The sequence below is a fragment of the Nerophis lumbriciformis genome, linkage group LG22 (genome assembly GCF_033978685.3).
Source record: "Nerophis lumbriciformis linkage group LG22, RoL_Nlum_v2.1, whole genome shotgun sequence".
NCBI classification, from domain to species: domain Eukaryota; kingdom Metazoa; phylum Chordata; class Actinopteri; order Syngnathiformes; family Syngnathidae; genus Nerophis; species Nerophis lumbriciformis.
In genome coordinates, this window is record NC_084569.2 from 43,352,150 (window position 1) to 43,373,846 (window position 21,697).

Below are 21,697 nucleotides of genomic sequence, written 5' to 3' on the forward strand. Positions count from 1 at the left end.
CCTCAGGATATCGGGTGGCATAGTCTAGTATTACCAGTATGTAGCGATGTCCTCTGGCGGACTTTGGGAGTGGTCCAACGATGTCCATTGCCAGACGTGAGAACGGGGTGCTGATGATGGGGAGTGGGACCAAGGGGTTTCGATAGGTGGGTCTCGGTGCATTCTTTTGGCATTCGGGACAGCCCTTGCAAAAGTCTTCTATGGCTCGTTTCACACCGGGCCAATAGAAGCGGGTTATTATGCGGTCATACGTCTTTTGTACACCTAGGTGCGCTCCCAGCTGATGAGTGTGGGCAAGATAGAGCACTTGGGAGATATAAGACTTAGGCACCAGCAGTTGCTCAATTATGTCTCCGCTCTTAGTTAGCACCCCTCTATACAAAAGGCCATTTTTAATCAGAAAATACGGTGAATTAAGTGCACTCACCCCTTCACATTTCTGTCCGTCAATTTCCACGACTTGCTGTCGGGCCCAGCTGATGTTCTGATCATTCCACTGGGCAGTGGCAAACTCGCCCGTTTTTGGGTTGACGCTCTCTTCTGGTACGGGGAACTCCACAAAGGGGTCCCCTTCCTCTTCTGCCTTCAAATCAAATCAAATCAACTTTATTTATAAAGCACATTTAAAATTTACCACAGGGGTAGCCAAAATGCTGTACAATGAACAGGTTAAAAGATAAAACGAGTACCGAGCAAACACAACACAACACAAACAGAACACGATAAAAAACAAATAATTAAAATAGAATTAATAAAAACATAAAAACATAAAAACAGGATCACAGCAGGTGTATTATGGGGCGCCATTGCAGGATGGATATCACTCAGTGTTAAAAGCCATGGAATAAAAGTATGTTTTTAAGAGAGATTTAAAAACAGGAAGAGAGGAGGCTTGTCTAACACTCAGGGGTAGGTCGTTCCAGAGCTTGGGAGCAGCAACGGCGAAAGCTCTGTCACCTCTAAGCTTCAGCCTTGTGTCAGGGACCGTCAACAGCAGCTGATCGGCTGATCTTAAGGATCGGGTGGGGCAGTAAGGCTGAAGGAGGTCGGAGAGATAGGTTGGCGCGAGGTTGTTTAGACATTTAAAAACAAATAAAAGGAGTTTAAAATGTATTCGGTAACGCACAGGGAGCCAGTGAAGGGACGCTAAAATAGGGGTGATGTGCTCACGTCTGCGGGTCTGTGGTAGCAGACGAGCAGCAGAGTTCTGCACGAGCTGCAGGCGGGCGAGGGAGGCCTGGCTAATGCCTACATACAGGGCATTACAATAATCAAGACGAGTCGAGATAAAAGCGTGGATTGATTTCTCAAGATCATGTCTTGATAGAAGCGGTTTCACTTTCGCTATTTGGCGTAATTGATAAAAGCTTTTTTGAACGACGCTGCTGATTTGTTTTTCGAATTTAAAATCGGAGTCAAACTTTACCCCCAGGTTTGTGACAGAGTCGCTGAGATACGGGGTCAGAGTGCCGAGGTCAACGTTGGGGGAGGGACAGCGACTTGGACCGAACAACATAACTTCTGTTTTATCTTCATTTAGGCTCAGGAAGTTAGCTGAAAGCCAGACTTTGATGTCGTGCAGGCAGTCAATAAGACGTTGAACCGTGTTATTTTGTGCCATGGGAAAATAAATCTGGCAATCATCGGCATAAAAATGAAATGCAATACTGTACTTCCTAAAAATAGAACCAAGGGGGAGAAGGTAAAGCGCAAATAAAATTGGGGCAAGGATTGAGCCCTGGGGGACCCCATGTGGTAAAGGAGCTGTGGACGACATAAAACTGTCTACTTTTACACAAAAACTCCTGTCGGTTAGGTACGACCGGAACCAGTTGAGGGCGGCGCCCTTAATGCCCACACAGTTCTCAAGACGAGTGATTAAGGTGGCGTGGTCGACGGTGTGGAACGCAGCAGACAGATCTAAAAGCACCAGGACAACATATTTACCAGAATCAGTGGACAGGAGGATATCGTTAAAAACTTTTAGAAGCGCTGACTCTGTGCTGTGGAGGGCTTTAAAACCAGACTGGAACAGCTCAGTGATACCATTATCCTCTAAGAAGGGCAACAACTGACTGTAGACAACCTTCTCTAATATTTTGGAAATGTATGGAAGATTAGAGATAGGTCTGAGGTTAGAGAGGAGAGAGGGGTCGAGGCTGGGTTTTTTAAGTAGAGGTCGTACCACTGCGTGTTTAAACTCTACTGGAACTATTCCAGAAGAGAGGTTACTATTGATAATGTTAAGGACACTTGATCCAATAGTAGCAAGTACCTCCTTAAACAGGCGAGGTGGGAGGGCATCTGCAGGAGAACCAGAGGGCTTCATATGACTAACTGTGTCACTTAAAAAAGAAAAGGACACCGGCTCAAACTGATGGAAAACAGAAGAGAAATGCAGGGGAACAGAAGGGTCATATGAAGGCTGAGATAGACTGGCTCTAGTTGACACAATTTTGTCAGTGAAAAAATGGAGACAATTTTCACAGAATTCAAAAGAAGCATCAAAACCAGCAGATTTGGGAGCATCAATGACAGTGTTAATAGTTTTAAACAGAACTCTGGGGTTGTTACAGTTAGAAGATATCATCTGAGATAGATATATATTCATTTCTGCTTTTACAGTCATCTGAAAGGAAAACAGGCTTTCTTTAAAAATGGCAAAGGACACATGCAGCCTGTCTTTTTTCCATTTTCTCTCTGCTCTTCTACATACGCGCCTGGCAGCCCGAGTGACGTCATTCAACCAGGGCTGAGGCGTCGCTTTAGAGCGGCGGCATTTGAAAGGCGCGATCGTGTCCAGTGTTTGTAAACAAATAGAGTTGAACCCAGAAACCAACTCTTCAGTATTCAGACACACAGATGCTGCAGAATTATCATCACAAAGAGTCGAAAAAATAGAGGAGAACCGAGCAGGAGAAGAAGAATTAAACATGCGAGAGCGTTGGGGCGGTGCGCACAATTTAACTGGACACCTTCTCCTCCTTCCTACTCTCCCGTCGCTCCTCTTCAGCCGAACTGTCACTCTGTGGGGCCCCTGACGAGGGCCTAAACGCGGGGCAGGCTGCAAGCGGTCTCATATTTTTGAGTCCATTGTTGCAGCGGCGACGCTGCCGTGGAACGGCACCTGGGATGAATCCCGGGGTCCAGTAACGGCCAAAGAGTACGCAGTCGGACCCGATGAGTAGTGGGACAGGCAGGTTTGGTACCACTCCAGCTGGTACCAGTGCATCACCTCGGGGTGTCTGAATGTATATGTGGCTCACCGGATACTGGCGGACATCTCCATTTACACACGTCACTGGGACGGTGTCTTTGCTGAGGGGTCCGGCAAAGTCAGCGTGTACCAAGGTCACAGTGCTCCCATTGTCCAGCAATGCTTGTGCATCGGTCCCTCCGATCTTTACTGGAAGGCTGGCATGTTGTCGTCGTCCACTCCCCGTGTGGAGGCATGGTTTGCCTGCATCGGAGCTGGGGGCTGTGGCCATGGAGACATCACGGTCTCGTTCCGGGCACGCCCAAGACATGTGGTCCGGGTGTCCACACACATAACATTTCCGATGTGGGGGCCGACTGGGTCTCTCGGGGGCAGCGCCCTGAGGGTTAGGGTTAGGGTTAGGGTTAGGGTTAGGGGTTAGGGTTAGGGTTAGGGGGTTAGGGTTAGGGGTTAGGTTTGGGGGTAGGTTTTAGGTAAGGAGAAGGGAATGGTTAGGGTTAGGGAAGAGGGGGGGTGGGGGGATATGGGAAAAATAAAGAAGGGAAAAACGGGAATGTGCACTGTCCGTCACAATCCAACGGGTTAGGGTTAGGGTTAGGGTTAGGGGTTAGGGTTAGGGGTTAGGGTTAGGGTTAGGGGTTAGGGTTAGGGGTTAGGGTTAGGGTTAGGGTTAGGGTTAGGTTTAGGAGTAGGTGGTGGGGGAAGGGGATAGAGGCACTGTCCGTAGACAACCTGTCCAGGCAACGTCCAAACCAACCGCAAGACCCCCCAAGGACCCTGAAAGAAAGCAATCCGAGTCTGCGTCAAATACGGTGTCAAACACATGTTGGATTGGTATCCAGCGACGCGCGTTTCGGTCTTTCAGACCTCGTCAGGCTGGCTGAGCCATGCCTACTGGGACTCTTCTAGTTCCCTAGTAGGTGGGGCGCTTCTAATCCCCTTGGCTATCGGCTTCCCCGTTTCTCCACAGCAGGATGCTTGCTCATCGACTGCTGGAGAGGGAATGAGCCGTTCTGGCAGGAGGAGGCTTTATATGAGTGCTGCAGGGGGCGGGGCTTATATGCTCTCCACTGCAGTGGAGTCTATAGACCCTCAAAATACACTCCTTCCTATGTGATGCATCAAATTGACATATTATGTGCATCACATAGGGGACAAACACCCCCTTGAATATCGGGGTGTTTGAGCAAAGCACAAAAATGTTTGCTTTGATGTACCTCAACTCCTGATATAATGTGTCTGAATCAAGTCTTTTTTAAGCAATTTGCTGACTTGTAGCCCCTCACCACACTCAACAAAGTGAAACGAACTACTCACCGACAAGGTCCCCAGTGGGCTCACGAAGGCAGGACGTCGCCCGACAGCAGATTGCAGGCTCTGGCAGGTTAGGTTTAGGAGTAGGGGGTGGGGGAAGGGGATAGAGGCACTGTCCGTAGACAACCTGTCCAGGCAACGTCCAAACCAACCGCAAGACCCCCCAAGCACCCTGAAAGAAAGCAATCCGAGTCTGCGTCAAATGCGGTGTCAAACACATGTTGGATTGGTATCCAGCGACGCGCGTTTCGGTCTTTCAGACCTCGTCAGGCTGGCTGAGCCATGCCTACTGGGACTCTTCTAGTTCCCTAGTAGGTGGGGCGCTTCTAATCCCCTTGGCTATCGGCTTCCCCGTTTCTCCACAGCAGGATGCTTGCTCATCGACTGCTGGAGAGGGAATGAGCCGTTCTGGCAGGAGGAGGCTTTATATGAGTGCTGCAGGGGGCGGGGCTTATATGCTCTCCACTGCAGTGGAGTCTATAGACCCTCAAAATACACTCCTTCCTATGTGATGGGTTAGGGTTAGGGTTAGGGGTTAGGGTTAGGGTTAGGGTTAGGGTTAGGGTTAGGGGGTTAGGGTTAGGGTTAGGGTTAGGGTTAGGGGTTAGGTTTAGGAGTAGGGGGTGGGGGAAGGGGATAGAGGCACTGTCCGTTAACAACCTGTCCAGGCAACGTCCACACCAACCGCAAGACCCCCCAAGGACCCTGAAAGAAAGCAATCCGAGTCTGCGTCAAATGCGGTGTCAAACACATGTTGGGTTAGGGTTAGGGTTAGGGTTAGGGGTTAGGGTTAGGGTTAGGGTTAGGGTTAGGGTTAGAGGGTTAGGGTTAGGGTTAGGGTTAGGGTTAGGTTTGGGGGTAGGTTTTAGGTAAGGAGAAGGGAATGGTTAGGGTTAGGGAAGAGGGGGGGTGGGGGATATGGGAAAAATAAAGAAGGGAAAAACGGGAATGTGCACTGTCCGTCACAATCCAACGGGCTAACACTCACACCTCATTTAGGCCCCCTGGATGTCTGGTGCCCAATTTGGAGATCCAAAGGAGCTCCGCCCGGTGGCGTTGGGCAAGGCTCCATTTGGGATCCGTCTCTACGACAGTCGCCCGGACGGAAGACCACCCGTGTCGGAGAAAATGCTGAACCAGGTGAGTGTTGGTATTTTTATGCCTAACGATGTTGTACTTGTGTTGGGCGAATCTCCTAGCTAAGGTATTGCCCGTCTCGCCCACGTACATATCGCCACATCGTTGGCACCGAATCACGTACACACAGTTCCGGGTGTGTCGGCCGCCACGGCACAACGGCTGGAAAACCTTGCGGTTGTGGGGGTTCACCAACCATTGTGAGTGGCGGACAAGGGTGTCCCTCCTAGTGGAGGGCGGGTCTCTCAGTGAGCTGACCCTGGCCCTGACCAACAGATCATTCAAGTTGGGGTTCTTACGGTAGGCCGGCACCACGTAGCGCCCCGGCAGCCTCCCGCTACTCTCCGCAAAGGTCCGGAAGTGGTCTTTGACCTTCCTGGCGACCCGCACGGCCGAGGGAGAGTAGGTGGTGATGAGAGGGATCATGTCGGTCCCAGGGGGAGGCCCCTTCGGGTCCAAGAAGACCCTCAACTGCCGTCGGAGGAAGGACCTGGAATAGCCCCTCCCCCTCAGGGCATAAAAGAGGGTTAGGGTTAGGGTTAGGGTTAGGGTTAGGGTGGGTTAGGGTTAGGGTTAGGGTTAGGGTTGGGGTTGGGGTTGGGGTTAGGGTTGGGGTTAGGGTTAGGGTTAGGGTTAGGGTTAGGGTTAGGTGTTGGGGGTTAAGGTTAGGGTTAGGGTTGGGGGTAGGGTTAGGGTTAGGCACTGTCCATCAACAATCCGCCCAGTGACCCCCCACCAGACGCACACCCCCCAGGGACCCCGAACGAACACCGCCGAACGTGGCGTCAGACACATTATTCAATCAAATTTCATCATGCGACGCGCGTTTCGGTCTGCATGACCTCATCAGGCATGAAATTTTGAGAAATTGGCCTCATTACCTCTCTCTGAGCAAGATGTCCCCTCATCTGCTGGAGGAAAAATGAGCCAGAATTGCAAAACGAGGTTTTATAGAAGAGCCTGCAGGGGGCGTGGTTTGCGCTCCCAACTGCAATCAGTCGCTCCTCCCGAGTGCCTGCAGGTGGCGTCTGCACACAACTGCAATACTTAGTCACTCCACAGACAAAAGAGAACTATCTGGTTACATAATCACTCCAGAAGGTAAGTATAATTCATCCAGACCAGCTGGGTGGAGCACTCTAATATCACAGCACTGCACACAAGTAAATATCAAGTCAATATCACCACACACAATTAAAGAAGTATTAAATCATTAAATCACTTCAAGAAAAAAATCCAGATAAGTTCTCCATGTCTGTGACCTCTGACCCCTATTTTTTCTTAATTGGGTCTGCCAATCGGCCAACACCACACTCAAACGATGCCAAACAGAGCCACCAGGGGGCCGTACGAAGGGCAGGGCGCCACCCAACGGACAGACCGGAGGCACGGGCTAGTTAGGTGTTGGGGGTTAAGGTTAGGGTTAGGGTTGGGGGTAGGGTTAGGGTTAGGCACTGTCCATCAACAATCCGCCCAGTGACCCCCCACCAGACGCACACCCCCCAGGGACCCCGAACGAACACCGCCGAACGTGGCGTCAGACACATTATTCAATCAAATTTCATCATGCGACGCGCGTTTCGGTCTGCATGACCTCATCAGGCATGAAATTTTGAGAAATTGGCCTCATTACCTCTCTCTGAGCAAGATGTCCCCTCATCTGCTGGAGGAAAAATGAGCCAGAATTGCAAAACGAGGTTTTATAGAAGAGCCTGCAGGGGGCGTGGCTTGCGCTCCCAACTGCAATCAGTCGCTCCTCCCGAGTGCCTGCAGGTGGCGTCTGCACACAACTGCAATACTTAGTCACTCCACAGACAAAAGAGAACTATCTGGTTACATAATCACTCCAGAAGGTAAGTATAATTCATCCAGACCAGCTGGGTGGAGCACTCTAATATCACAGCACTGCACACAAGTAAATATCAAGTCAATATCACCACACACAATTAAAGAAGTATTAAATCATTAAATCACTTCAAGAAAAAAATCCAGATAAGTTCTCCATGTCTGTGACCTCTGACCCCTATTTTTTCTTAATTGGGTCTGCCAATCGGCCAACACCACACTCAAACGATGCCAAACAGAGCCACCAGGGGGCCGTACGAAGGGCAGGGCGCCACCCAACGGACAGACCGGAGGCACGGGCTAGTTAGGTGTTGGGGGTTAAGGTTAGGGTTAGGGTTGGGGGTAGGGTTAGGGTTAGGCACTGTCCATCAACAATCCGCCCAGTGACCCCCCACCAGACGCACACCCCCCAGGGACCCCGAACGAACACCGCCGAACGTGGCGTCAGACACATTATTCAATCAAATTTCATCATGCGACGCGCGTTTCGGTCTGCATGACCTCATCAGGCATGAAATTTTGAGAAATTGGCCTCATTACCTCTCTCTGAGCAAGATGTCCCCTCATCTGCTGGAGGAAAAATGAGCCAGAATTGCAAAACGAGGTTTTATAGAAGAGCCTGCAGGGGGCGTGGCTTGCGCTCCCAACTGCAATCAGTCGCTCCTCCCGAGTGCCTGCAGGTGGCGTCTGCACACAACTGCAATACTTAGTCACTCCACAGACAAAAGAGAACTATCTGGTTACATAATCACTCCAGAAGGTAAGTATAATTCATCCAGACCAGCTGGGTGGAGCACTCTAATATCACAGCACTGCACACAAGTAAATATCAAGTCAATATCACCACACACAATTAAAGAAGTATTAAATCATTAAATCACTTCAAGAAAAAAATCCAGATAAGTTCTCCATGTCTGTGACCTCTGACCCCTATTTTTTCTTAATTGGGTCTGCCAATCGGCCAACACCACACTCAAACGATGCCAAACAGAGCCACCAGGGGGCCGTACGAAGGGCAGGGCGCCACCCAACGGACAGACCGGAGGCACGGGCTAGTTAGGTGTTGGGGGTTAAGGTTAGGGTTAGGGTTGGGGGTAGGGTTAGGGTTAGGCACTGTCCATCAACAATCCGCCCAGTGACCCCCCACCAGACGCACACCCCCCAGGGACCCCGAACGAACACCGCCGAACGTGGCGTCAGACACATTATTCAATCAAATTTCATCATGCGACGCGCGTTTCGGTCTGCATGACCTCATCAGGCATGAAATTTTGAGAAATTGGCCTCATTACCTCTCTCTGAGCAAGATGTCCCCTCATCTGCTGGAGGAAAAATGAGCCAGAATTGCAAAACGAGGTTTTATAGAAGAGCCTGCAGGGGGCGTGGCTTGCGCTCCCAACTGCAATCAGTCGCTCCTCCCGAGTGCCTGCAGGTGGCGTCTGCACACAACTGCAATACTTAGTCACTCCACAGACAAAAGAGAACTATCTGGTTACATAATCACTCCAGAAGGTAAGTATAATTCATCCAGACCAGCTGGGTGGAGCACTCTAATATCACAGCACTGCACACAAGTAAATATCAAGTCAATATCACCACACACAATTAAAGAAGTATTAAATCATTAAATCACTTCAAGAAAAAAATCCAGATAAGTTCTCCATGTCTGTGACCTCTGACCCCTATTTTTTCTTAATTGGGTCTGCCAATCGGCCAACACCACACTCAAACGATGCCAAACAGAGCCACCAGGGGGCCGTACGAAGGGCAGGGCGCCACCCAACGGACAGACCGGAGGCACGGGCTAGTTAGGTGTTGGGGGTTAAGGTTAGGGTTAGGGTTGGGGGTAGGGTTAGGGTTAGGCACTGTCCATCAACAATCCGCCCAGTGACCCCCCACCAGACGCACACCCCCCAGGGACCCCGAACGAACACCGCCGAACGTGGCGTCAGACACATTATTCAATCAAATTTCATCATGCGACGCGCGTTTCGGTCTGCATGACCTCATCAGGCATGAAATTTTGAGAAATTGGCCTCATTACCTCTCTCTGAGCAAGATGTCCCCTCATCTGCTGGAGGAAAAATGAGCCAGAATTGCAAAACGAGGTTTTATAGAAGAGCCTGCAGGGGGCGTGGCTTGCGCTCCCAACTGCAATCAGTCGCTCCTCCCGAGTGCCTGCAGGTGGCGTCTGCACACAACTGCAATACTTAGTCACTCCACAGACAAAAGAGAACTATCTGGTTACATAATCACTCCAGAAGGTAAGTATAATTCATCCAGACCAGCTGGGTGGAGCACTCTAATATCACAGCACTGCACACAAGTAAATATCAAGTCAATATCACCACACACAATTAAAGAAGTATTAAATCATTAAATCACTTCAAGAAAAAAATCCAGATAAGTTCTCCATGTCTGTGACCTCTGACCCCTATTTTTTCTTAATTGGGTCTGCCAATCGGCCAACACCACACTCAAACGATGCCAAACAGAGCCACCAGGGGGCCGTACGAAGGGCAGGGCGCCACCCAACGGACAGACCGGAGGCACGGGCTAGTTAGGTGTTGGGGGTTAAGGTTAGGGTTAGGGTTGGGGGTAGGGTTAGGGTTAGGCACTGTCCATCAACAATCCGCCCAGTGACCCCCCACCAGACGCACACCCCCCAGGGACCCCGAACGAACACCGCCGAACGTGGCGTCAGACACATTATTCAATCAAATTTCATCATGCGACGCGCGTTTCGGTCTGCATGACCTCATCAGGCATGAAATTTTGAGAAATTGGCCTCATTACCTCTCTCTGAGCAAGATGTCCCCTCATCTGCTGGAGGAAAAATGAGCCAGAATTGCAAAACGAGGTTTTATAGAAGAGCCTGCAGGGGGCGTGGCTTGCGCTCCCAACTGCAATCAGTCGCTCCTCCCGAGTGCCTGCAGGTGGCGTCTGCACACAACTGCAATACTTAGTCACTCCACAGACAAAAGAGAACTATCTGGTTACATAATCACTCCAGAAGGTAAGTATAATTCATCCAGACCAGCTGGGTGGAGCACTCTAATATCACAGCACTGCACACAAGTAAATATCAAGTCAATATCACCACACACAATTAAAGAAGTATTAAATCATTAAATCACTTCAAGAAAAAAATCCAGATAAGTTCTCCATGTCTGTGACCTCTGACCCCTATTTTTTCTTAATTGGGTCTGCCAATCGGCCAACACCACACTCAAACGATGCCAAACAGAGCCACCAGGGGGCCGTACGAAGGGCAGGGCGCCACCCAACGGACAGACCGGAGGCACGGGCTAGTTAGGTGTTGGGGGTTAAGGTTAGGGTTAGGGTTGGGGGTAGGGTTAGGGTTAGGCACTGTCCATCAACAATCCGCCCAGTGACCCCCCACCAGACGCACACCCCCCAGGGACCCCGAACGAACACCGCCGAACGTGGCGTCAGACACATTATTCAATCAAATTTCATCATGCGACGCGCGTTTCGGTCTGCATGACCTCATCAGGCATGAAATTTTGAGAAATTGGCCTCATTACCTCTCTCTGAGCAAGATGTCCCCTCATCTGCTGGAGGAAAAATGAGCCAGAATTGCAAAACGAGGTTTTATAGAAGAGCCTGCAGGGGGCGTGGCTTGCGCTCCCAACTGCAATCAGTCGCTCCTCCCGAGTGCCTGCAGGTGGCGTCTGCACACAACTGCAATACTTAGTCACTCCACAGACAAAAGAGAACTATCTGGTTACATAATCACTCCAGAAGGTAAGTATAATTCATCCAGACCAGCTGGGTGGAGCACTCTAATATCACAGCACTGCACACAAGTAAATATCAAGTCAATATCACCACACACAATTAAAGAAGTATTAAATCATTAAATCACTTCAAGAAAAAAATCCAGATAAGTTCTCCATGTCTGTGACCTCTGACCCCTATTTTTTCTTAATTGGGTCTGCCAATCGGCCAACACCACACTCAAACGATGCCAAACAGAGCCACCAGGGGGCCGTACGAAGGGCAGGGCGCCACCCAACGGACAGACCGGAGGCACGGGCTAGTTAGGTGTTGGGGGTTAAGGTTAGGGTTAGGGTTGGGGGTAGGGTTAGGGTTAGGCACTGTCCATCAACAATCCGCCCAGTGACCCCCCACCAGACGCACACCCCCCAGGGACCCCGAACGAACACCGCCGAACGTGGCGTCAGACACATTATTCAATCAAATTTCATCATGCGACGCGCGTTTCGGTCTGCATGACCTCATCAGGCATGAAATTTTGAGAAATTGGCCTCATTACCTCTCTCTGAGCAAGATGTCCCCTCATCTGCTGGAGGAAAAATGAGCCAGAATTGCAAAACGAGGTTTTATAGAAGAGCCTGCAGGGGGCGTGGCTTGCGCTCCCAACTGCAATCAGTCGCTCCTCCCGAGTGCCTGCAGGTGGCGTCTGCACACAACTGCAATACTTAGTCACTCCACAGACAAAAGAGAACTATCTGGTTACATAATCACTCCAGAAGGTAAGTATAATTCATCCAGACCAGCTGGGTGGAGCACTCTAATATCACAGCACTGCACACAAGTAAATATCAAGTCAATATCACCACACACAATTAAAGAAGTATTAAATCATTAAATCACTTCAAGAAAAAAATCCAGATAAGTTCTCCATGTCTGTGACCTCTGACCCCTATTTTTTCTTAATTGGGTCTGCCAATCGGCCAACACCACACTCAAACGATGCCAAACAGAGCCACCAGGGGGCCGTACGAAGGGCAGGGCGCCACCCAACGGACAGACCGGAGGCACGGGCTAGTTAGGTGTTGGGGGTTAAGGTTAGGGTTAGGGTTGGGGGTAGGGTTAGGGTTAGGCACTGTCCATCAACAATCCGCCCAGTGACCCCCCACCAGACGCACACCCCCCAGGGACCCCGAACGAACACCGCCGAACGTGGCGTCAGACACATTATTCAATCAAATTTCATCATGCGACGCGCGTTTCGGTCTGCATGACCTCATCAGGCATGAAATTTTGAGAAATTGGCCTCATTACCTCTCTCTGAGCAAGATGTCCCCTCATCTGCTGGAGGAAAAATGAGCCAGAATTGCAAAACGAGGTTTTATAGAAGAGCCTGCAGGGGGCGTGGCTTGCGCTCCCAACTGCAATCAGTCGCTCCTCCCGAGTGCCTGCAGGTGGCGTCTGCACACAACTGCAATACTTAGTCACTCCACAGACAAAAGAGAACTATCTGGTTACATAATCACTCCAGAAGGTAAGTATAATTCATCCAGACCAGCTGGGTGGAGCACTCTAATATCACAGCACTGCACACAAGTAAATATCAAGTCAATATCACCACACACAATTAAAGAAGTATTAAATCATTAAATCACTTCAAGAAAAAAATCCAGATAAGTTCTCCATGTCTGTGACCTCTGACCCCTATTTTTTCTTAATTGGGTCTGCCAATCGGCCAACACCACACTCAAACGATGCCAAACAGAGCCACCAGGGGGCCGTACGAAGGGCAGGGCGCCACCCAACGGACAGACCGGAGGCACGGGCTAGTTAGGTGTTGGGGGTTAAGGTTAGGGTTAGGGTTGGGGGTAGGGTTAGGGTTAGGCACTGTCCATCAACAATCCGCCCAGTGACCCCCCACCAGACGCACACCCCCCAGGGACCCCGAACGAACACCGCCGAACGTGGCGTCAGACACATTATTCAATCAAATTTCATCATGCGACGCGCGTTTCGGTCTGCATGACCTCATCAGGCATGAAATTTTGAGAAATTGGCCTCATTACCTCTCTCTGAGCAAGATGTCCCCTCATCTGCTGGAGGAAAAATGAGCCAGAATTGCAAAACGAGGTTTTATAGAAGAGCCTGCAGGGGGCGTGGCTTGCGCTCCCAACTGCAATCAGTCGCTCCTCCCGAGTGCCTGCAGGTGGCGTCTGCACACAACTGCAATACTTAGTCACTCCACAGACAAAAGAGAACTATCTGGTTACATAATCACTCCAGAAGGTAAGTATAATTCATCCAGACCAGCTGGGTGGAGCACTCTAATATCACAGCACTGCACACAAGTAAATATCAAGTCAATATCACCACACACAATTAAAGAAGTATTAAATCATTAAATCACTTCAAGAAAAAAATCCAGATAAGTTCTCCATGTCTGTGACCTCTGACCCCTATTTTTTCTTAATTGGGTCTGCCAATCGGCCAACACCACACTCAAACGATGCCAAACAGAGCCACCAGGGGGCCGTACGAAGGGCAGGGCGCCACCCAACGGACAGACCGGAGGCACGGGCTAGTTAGGTGTTGGGGGTTAAGGTTAGGGTTAGGGTTGGGGGTAGGGTTAGGGTTAGGCACTGTCCATCAACAATCCGCCCAGTGACCCCCCACCAGACGCACACCCCCCAGGGACCCCGAACGAACACCGCCGAACGTGGCGTCAGACACATTATTCAATCAAATTTCATCATGCGACGCGCGTTTCGGTCTGCATGACCTCATCAGGCATGAAATTTTGAGAAATTGGCCTCATTACCTCTCTCTGAGCAAGATGTCCCCTCATCTGCTGGAGGAAAAATGAGCCAGAATTGCAAAACGAGGTTTTATAGAAGAGCCTGCAGGGGGCGTGGCTTGCGCTCCCAACTGCAATCAGTCGCTCCTCCCGAGTGCCTGCAGGTGGCGTCTGCACACAACTGCAATACTTAGTCACTCCACAGACAAAAGAGAACTATCTGGTTACATAATCACTCCAGAAGGTAAGTATAATTCATCCAGACCAGCTGGGTGGAGCACTCTAATATCACAGCACTGCACACAAGTAAATATCAAGTCAATATCACCACACACAATTAAAGAAGTATTAAATCATTAAATCACTTCAAGAAAAAAATCCAGATAAGTTCTCCATGTCTGTGACCTCTGACCCCTATTTTTTCTTAATTGGGTCTGCCAATCGGCCAACACCACACTCAAACGATGCCAAACAGAGCCACCAGGGGGCCGTACGAAGGGCAGGGCGCCACCCAACGGACAGACCGGAGGCACGGGCTAGTTAGGTGTTGGGGGTTAAGGTTAGGGTTAGGGTTGGGGGTAGGGTTAGGGTTAGGCACTGTCCATCAACAATCCGCCCAGTGACCCCCCACCAGACGCACACCCCCCAGGGACCCCGAACGAACACCGCCGAACGTGGCGTCAGACACATTATTCAATCAAATTTCATCATGCGACGCGCGTTTCGGTCTGCATGACCTCATCAGGCATGAAATTTTGAGAAATTGGCCTCATTACCTCTCTCTGAGCAAGATGTCCCCTCATCTGCTGGAGGAAAAATGAGCCAGAATTGCAAAACGAGGTTTTATAGAAGAGCCTGCAGGGGGCGTGGCTTGCGCTCCCAACTGCAATCAGTCGCTCCTCCCGAGTGCCTGCAGGTGGCGTCTGCACACAACTGCAATACTTAGTCACTCCACAGACAAAAGAGAACTATCTGGTTACATAATCACTCCAGAAGGTAAGTATAATTCATCCAGACCAGCTGGGTGGAGCACTCTAATATCACAGCACTGCACACAAGTAAATATCAAGTCAATATCACCACACACAATTAAAGAAGTATTAAATCATTAAATCACTTCAAGAAAAAAATCCAGATAAGTTCTCCATGTCTGTGACCTCTGACCCCTATTTTTTCTTAATTGGGTCTGCCAATCGGCCAACACCACACTCAAACGATGCCAAACAGAGCCACCAGGGGGCCGTACGAAGGGCAGGGCGCCACCCAACGGACAGACCGGAGGCACGGGCTAGTTAGGTGTTGGGGGTTAAGGTTAGGGTTAGGGTTGGGGGTAGGGTTAGGGTTAGGCACTGTCCATCAACAATCCGCCCAGTGACCCCCCACCAGACGCACACCCCCCAGGGACCCCGAACGAACACCGCCGAACGTGGCGTCAGACACATTATTCAATCAAATTTCATCATGCGACGCGCGTTTCGGTCTGCATGACCTCATCAGGCATGAAATTTTGAGAAATTGGCCTCATTACCTCTCTCTGAGCAAGATGTCCCCTCATCTGCTGGAGGAAAAATGAGCCAGAATTGCAAAACGAGGTTTTATAGAAGAGCCTGCAGGGGGCGTGGCTTGCGCTCCCAACTGCAATCAGTCGCTCCTCCCGAGTGCCTGCAGGTGGCGTCTGCACACAACTGCAATACTTAGTCACTCCACAGACAAAAGAGAACTATCTGGTTACATAATCACTCCAGAAGGTAAGTATAATTCATCCAGACCAGCTGGGTGGAGCACTCTAATATCACAGCACTGCACACAAGTAAATATCAAGTCAATATCACCACACACAATTAAAGAAGTATTAAATCATTAAATCACTTCAAGAAAAAAATCCAGATAAGTTCTCCATGTCTGTGACCTCTGACCCCTATTTTTTCTTAATTGGGTCTGCCAATCGGCCAACACCACACTCAAACGATGCCAAACAGAGCCACCAGGGGGCCGTACGAAGGGCAGGGCGCCACCCAACGGACAGACCGGAGGCACGGGCTAGTTAGGTGTTGGGGGTTAAGGTTAGGGTTAGGGTTGGGGGTAGGGTTAGGGTTAGGCACTGTCCATCAACAATCCGCCCAGTGACCCCCCACCAGACGCACACCCCCCAGGGACCCCGAACGAACACCGCCGAACGTGGCGTCAGACACATTATTCAATCAAATTTCATCATGCGACGCGCGTTTCGGTCTGCATGACCTCATCAGGCATGAAATTTTGAGAAATTGGCCTCATTACCTCTCTCTGAGCAAGATGTCCCCTCATCTGCTGGAGGAAAAATGAGCCAGAATTGCAAAACGAGGTTTTATAGAAGAGCCTGCAGGGGGCGTGGCTTGCGCTCCCAACTGCAATCAGTCGCTCCTCCCGAGTGCCTGCAGGTGGCGTCTGCACACAACTGCAATACTTAGTCACTCCACAGACAAAAGAGAACTATCTGGTTACATAATCACTCCAGAAGGTAAGTATAATTCATCCAGACCAGCTGGGTGGAGCACTCTAATATCACAGCACTGCACACAAGTAAATATCAAGTCAATATCACCACACACAATTAAAGAAGTATTAAATCATTAAATCACTTCAAGAAAAAAATCCAGATAAGTTCTCCATGTCTGTGACCTCTGACCCCTATTTTTTCTTAATTGGGTCTGCCAATCGGCCAACACCACACTCAAACGATGCCAAACAGAGCCACCAGGGGGCCGTACGAAGGGCAGGGCGCCACCCAACGGACAGACCGGAGGCACGGGCTAGTTAGGTGTTGGGGGTTAAGGTTAGGGTTAGGGTTGGGGGTAGGGTTAGGGTTAGGCACTGTCCATCAACAATCCGCCCAGTGACCCCCCACCAGACGCACACCCCCCAGGGACCCCGGGGTTAGGGTTAGGGTTAGGGTTAGGGTTAGGGTTAGGGTTAGGGGGTTAGGGTTAGGGTTAGGGTTAGGGTTAGGGTTAGGGTTAGGGGTTAGGGTTAGGGTTAGGGTTAGGGTTAGGGTTAGGGTTAGGGTTAGGGTTAGGGTTAGGGTTAGGGTTAGGGTTAGGGTTAGGGTTAGGGTTGGGTTAGGGTTAGGGTTAGGGTTAGGGTTAGGGTTAGGGTTAGGGTTAGGGTTAGGGTTAGGGGTTAGGGGTTAGGGTTAGGGTTAGGGTTAGGGTTAGGGTTAGGGGGTTAGGGTTAGGGTTAGGGTTAGGGTTAGGGTTAGGGTTAGGGTTAGGGTTAGGGTTAGGGTAGGGTTAGGGGTTAGGGTTAGGGTTAGGGTTAGGGTTAGGGTTAGGGTTAGGGTTAGGGGTTAGGGTTGGGGTTGGGGTTAGGGTTAGGGTTAGGGTTAGGGTTAGGGTTAGGGTTAGGATTAGGGTTAGGGTTAGGCATAAAGAAAAGAGTTGGTTAGGGTTAGGGCTAGGGTTGGGGGTGGGGTTAGGATTAGGGTTAGGGTTAGGTTTAGGCATAAGGAAAAAATAAAAAAGAAGGGTGTGCACGGTCCGTCTGTGGTCCAGCGGGCTCGCACTCACGCCTCGTTGAGGCCCCCCGGGTGTCTGGTCCCCAGTTTGTTGATCCAGAGGCGTTCCGCCCGCCTCCGTTGGGCGACACTCCATCTGGAGTTGGCCTGGACCACACACGCCCGGACAGAAGCCCACCCGTGCCGGATGAAATGTTGCACGAGGTGGGTGGTGGTGTTCTTCCGCCGGACGATATTGTGTTTGTGCTGGTGGAAACGGGTGGCGATGGTGTTGCCCGTTTCCCCAACATACATGATGTGGCAACGCTGGCAGAGGATGACATATATGCAGTTTTTGGTCTGCCCGTCCCCTCTGCACAGCGGTCGAAAGACCTTCCCGCTGTGGCGATTGACCAGCCACGGGATTTGCCGCAAGGGAGCGCTGCTCCGAGCCGGGGGCGGATCTCCGGCAGAGCTGATCCGAGCCCTGACCAGCAGATCGCCCAGGCTGGGATTTTTGCGGTAAGCGGAGACGAGATAATGGTCCTTGAGTTTGCCGCTCTTCTCGATAAAGGTACCAAAATTCTCCTTCACCCTTCTGGTAACCTGTACCGCTGCAGGCGAGAAGGTAGTGATGAGGGGGATCATGTGCTCGCCAGGGGGAGGCCCTTTCGGGTCCAGGAAGCACCTGAACTGTCTCCTGAGGAAGGACCTGGAATACCCTCTCTTCCTCAGGGCAGTGAACAGGGCTCCCGTGGCCGTCACAAAGTCCTCCCGTCTGGTGCAGATCCGGTGGAACCTCAAAAGTTGGGACTTCACCAAACCCGCATAGGTGTGTCGGGGGTGGAAGCTGGTTTTGTGGAGGAGGGCATGGGTGTCCGTCTCTTTAAAGAAGACCTTAATGTCCAAATGGTGGGTGGAGGTGAAGTCCGGACCCCTGAAGGTGGTAGTATCAAGGAAATCCACTGACGTGGGGCTGGTGGTACACTTGATGGTGATACTGGGGTTGTGGGTGTTCAGGGTGTGGCGGAACACCTCAAATTCCTCCATGGAATGAGTCCAAACCCCCCAGATATCATCCAAGTAGCGTAGATAATGGAGGGGCCTAATTGGGCAGGCAGCCAGGGCAGAGGTCTCCCATTCTGCCATAAAGATGTTCGCATAGGCTGGAGCGAATTTCTTACCCATGGCCGTGCCCTTGATTTGTAGAAAAAATCGGCCGTTGAACTCAAAGTCATTCCTCCTCAGGTTAATATCGAGAAGTTGCAGAAGTTCTTTTTCTGGTCTGCTAACATCTCGATATTTATAGAATATGTTTTTTACGGCTTGGATGCCCTGGTCTATATCTATATTGGTATATAAACTATCTATGTCTATAGTGAATAATATGGCCTCTTGGGGAATAACAATATTTTTTACCTTTTCTATAAAATCGTAGGTGTCTTTGAGGTAGCTCTCATGTTTGATGGAGAGTGGGGTCAAAAAATGATCTAAGAGCGCCGCCGTCCGGTAGGTTTCACTGCCGCAGTCGGACACAATGGGCCTGCCCGGGGGTATCTCGTGTGGTCGGCTCCACTTGTGTCGTTCCTTGTGGATCTTGGGGAGCAAGTAGAACCTGCGGGGGCGGGGCTCCGATTCGCCCAAGAGGTAGGTCTTTTGTTTGTCATTTATAAATCGCTTTTTCAATAAATTTTGAATTATGCTTTCTATCATAGGGATAGTTTCGGGGTAGATGGGCGCGGCCAATGATTTATAATAAGTGGTGTCACTCAATTGTCTGGTGCCCTCCCAGACATATTGAGACCTGTCCATAATTACCACTGCGCTACCCTTGTCTGCCGGTTTAATTACTATGTTATTGTTGTTTTTCAGACTATGCAGGGCCTCCGTTTCGTCCCGCGTCAGGTTGGGCGCGACCGCGAGGGCGCAACCCGATAGGAGCGTTGGGTGCTCGTCCGCCAGGACCAGCGTGTGGACCTCTGGAGGAAGCAGTCCCGGTGAGGGCTCCCATTCGGACCTCGGAGTGAAAGGTCGCGGCCCGAGGGACCCTTGCTTTTCATAAAAAACTGCAAGTTTGACCCTCCTGTGGTATTCTTGCAGGTCGAATTTTACCTGATGGTGCCACTCGGGACTGAGGCTGGTGGACGGGACGAAACTGAGGCCCTTGTCAAGGAGGGAGCGCTGCGAGGAGGTAAGTCTGAAATGTTTTGTTAAATTTACAATGTTTTTGTTTGTGTTAATGTTCCCCCCCCGAGAGGTCGGGATTTTGGGGAGGTCAAGTTTAAATAGCGAAGCCAGTGCTCCATCATTTTCTTGGCTGTGTCATGGGTCCAGTGGATCTTGTCCCTCCCTGTAGCGAACTCCTCGTTGGCGAGTGTCGGGATGAAGTTGTGGCGGTCTTTGATGTAGGTGTTGATCATGCGGAGGTTGGCCTTGTGTTCCTCGGGCAGGGATTCAGAGAAATTGAGGAGGGGGATAGAGATTTCGGCATTTGGGAAGGCCGTTCTGGCCGCTTTAAGGGCCCTTAGGAGCTGTTTGAGGGTGGTAACCTTGGGTTTTTGCTCCCTATGGTTGATGCCGAATGCTAGGATGACCTTCTCCACCTCAGGACTCACTGCCGTTTTTTGCAGGATGGCCTCTGCGTGGAGAAATTTGGCCCCCGGGTAGCTGTCAATCTGGAGGTCCGGGTGACGGGTGGGTGGAAGGCGACTGATGTTGGAGTCACCGATCACCAGGACCTTCCTGCCGACAGACAGGTGCCAATCCATCTTCCTTCGATTTGTGCTGATGTGTCTGGTGGGCTTCCTGGGAGTGTGCGGACTCGTTGGCGTGGTACCCTGCGTCGTAACATTGTCTTCTGTCGGCTGAGAAGCCGAAGTGACTGTTTTTGTTGTTTTCTGCCTTCCAGAAAACAATTGGCACCAACTTGGTGACAAGCCCGGAAGAGGCGTCTCCGGGCGGGGCGCGTCCGGTAGGGGAGCGTCCGGAAGAGGCGTGTCCGGGAGGGACGCGTCCGGGAGAGGCGTGTCTGGGAAGGGTGAGTCCGGGATGGGCGCGTCCAGGAGGGGCGCGTCCGGAAGATGAGTGTCCGAGAGGGGCGCGTCCGGGAGAGGCGTGTCCGGGGGGGATGCGTCCGGGATGGGCGCGTCCAGGAGGGGTTCTTGCGACAGGTCAGGGTAGAGTATGTACCAGGGTGGAGGCGTGTCAGGGGAAGACCGTTCCGACGCAGGTAACCCCTGCTTCTCAGGTAAGTGTTGGTCAGTCTCTGGCTGGCCAGGAGTCCCCCGCACATTCTGCTCCCCATGTACCAAAACCGACGTACTGTGCTCAACAGGTGGAACTGAGCGAGGTGGCGTATCGGAGACCGCAGGAAGGACCCCAGTGTCAGTCCCGACCCGTGGTCGCGGCCCCAGTGGCCGGACCAAGGGAGCCTCGACGATAGCGTCGTCGGCCGGTCTGCTGCAAGGCCTGCGAGGTCGTGCCGCTCTCTGGGCCGTAGATGGTTCGGCAGCCGGAGAGGAAGGCGATAAGACCGGGAAGGGGACAGGAGTCACCTGTCCCCGCGGGCCCAAATCCTGCTCTACTTCAGGGGACCACTCACCGCCGACGGGGTCGGTCATGGTGGCCACCGTGGCGTGCGCAGCGGCAGGTGGTATCAGGACCGGCGGGGGCAGTGTGGGGTGCACCACCTCCATGACCACACGGTTGTCCAACGAGACCGAGCCCCTTCGAGACCCGGCCCGTCGGAGCCGCGCAGGGCGCACCACCTCCTCAACGGCACGGGTGTCCACCCAGACCGAGTCCACTTGAGACTCGGCCTGCCGGAGCGTGTCGGCCGTCAGCCTGCGCCCCAAGTGTGCCTTGGCCCACGCCTTGGCCACCTGGAATGGGGCTTTCCAGTTCTGTGCAATAAAACCCCCCAGTTTATCCACTTCTAATTGGAGTGCTTTATTATAGTGTTGCCGGAGAATTAGGACCGTGGTGTATGCCCAATTTTTGGCATTTCCCATGATCAGGTCTTCTGTGTCGGGGTTGGTGACAGCTGGTCGAATTCCCGTCGTCAAGGTAAGTTCCATCCTAGTGATGGTTTGTGGTTGGTGTTCTTTGCTGACATTTTTTAAATGGTGTACTATTTTGATGATGTTATACATCATTTTAGCAATTGCGCTAAAATCAGAGT

At 51.3% G+C, this 21,697-nt stretch overlaps 1 protein-coding gene across 1 annotated transcript; it reads left to right on the plus strand.

Annotated features, from left to right (window-relative positions):
- The first annotated feature begins 19,054 nt into the window (after positions 1-19,054).
- On the plus strand, positions 19,055-21,455 carry LOC133615715 (uncharacterized). The gene is made up of 5 exons (XM_072915768.1): positions 19,055-19,082; positions 19,390-19,540; positions 19,654-19,708; positions 20,148-20,273; positions 20,426-21,455. Exons 1-5 carry the CDS (start codon positions 19,055-19,057, stop codon positions 20,957-20,959), a joined length of 894 nt encoding a protein of 297 aa, XP_072771869.1. The 3' UTR covers positions 20,960-21,455.
- Positions 21,456-21,697: the final 242 nt, after the last annotated feature.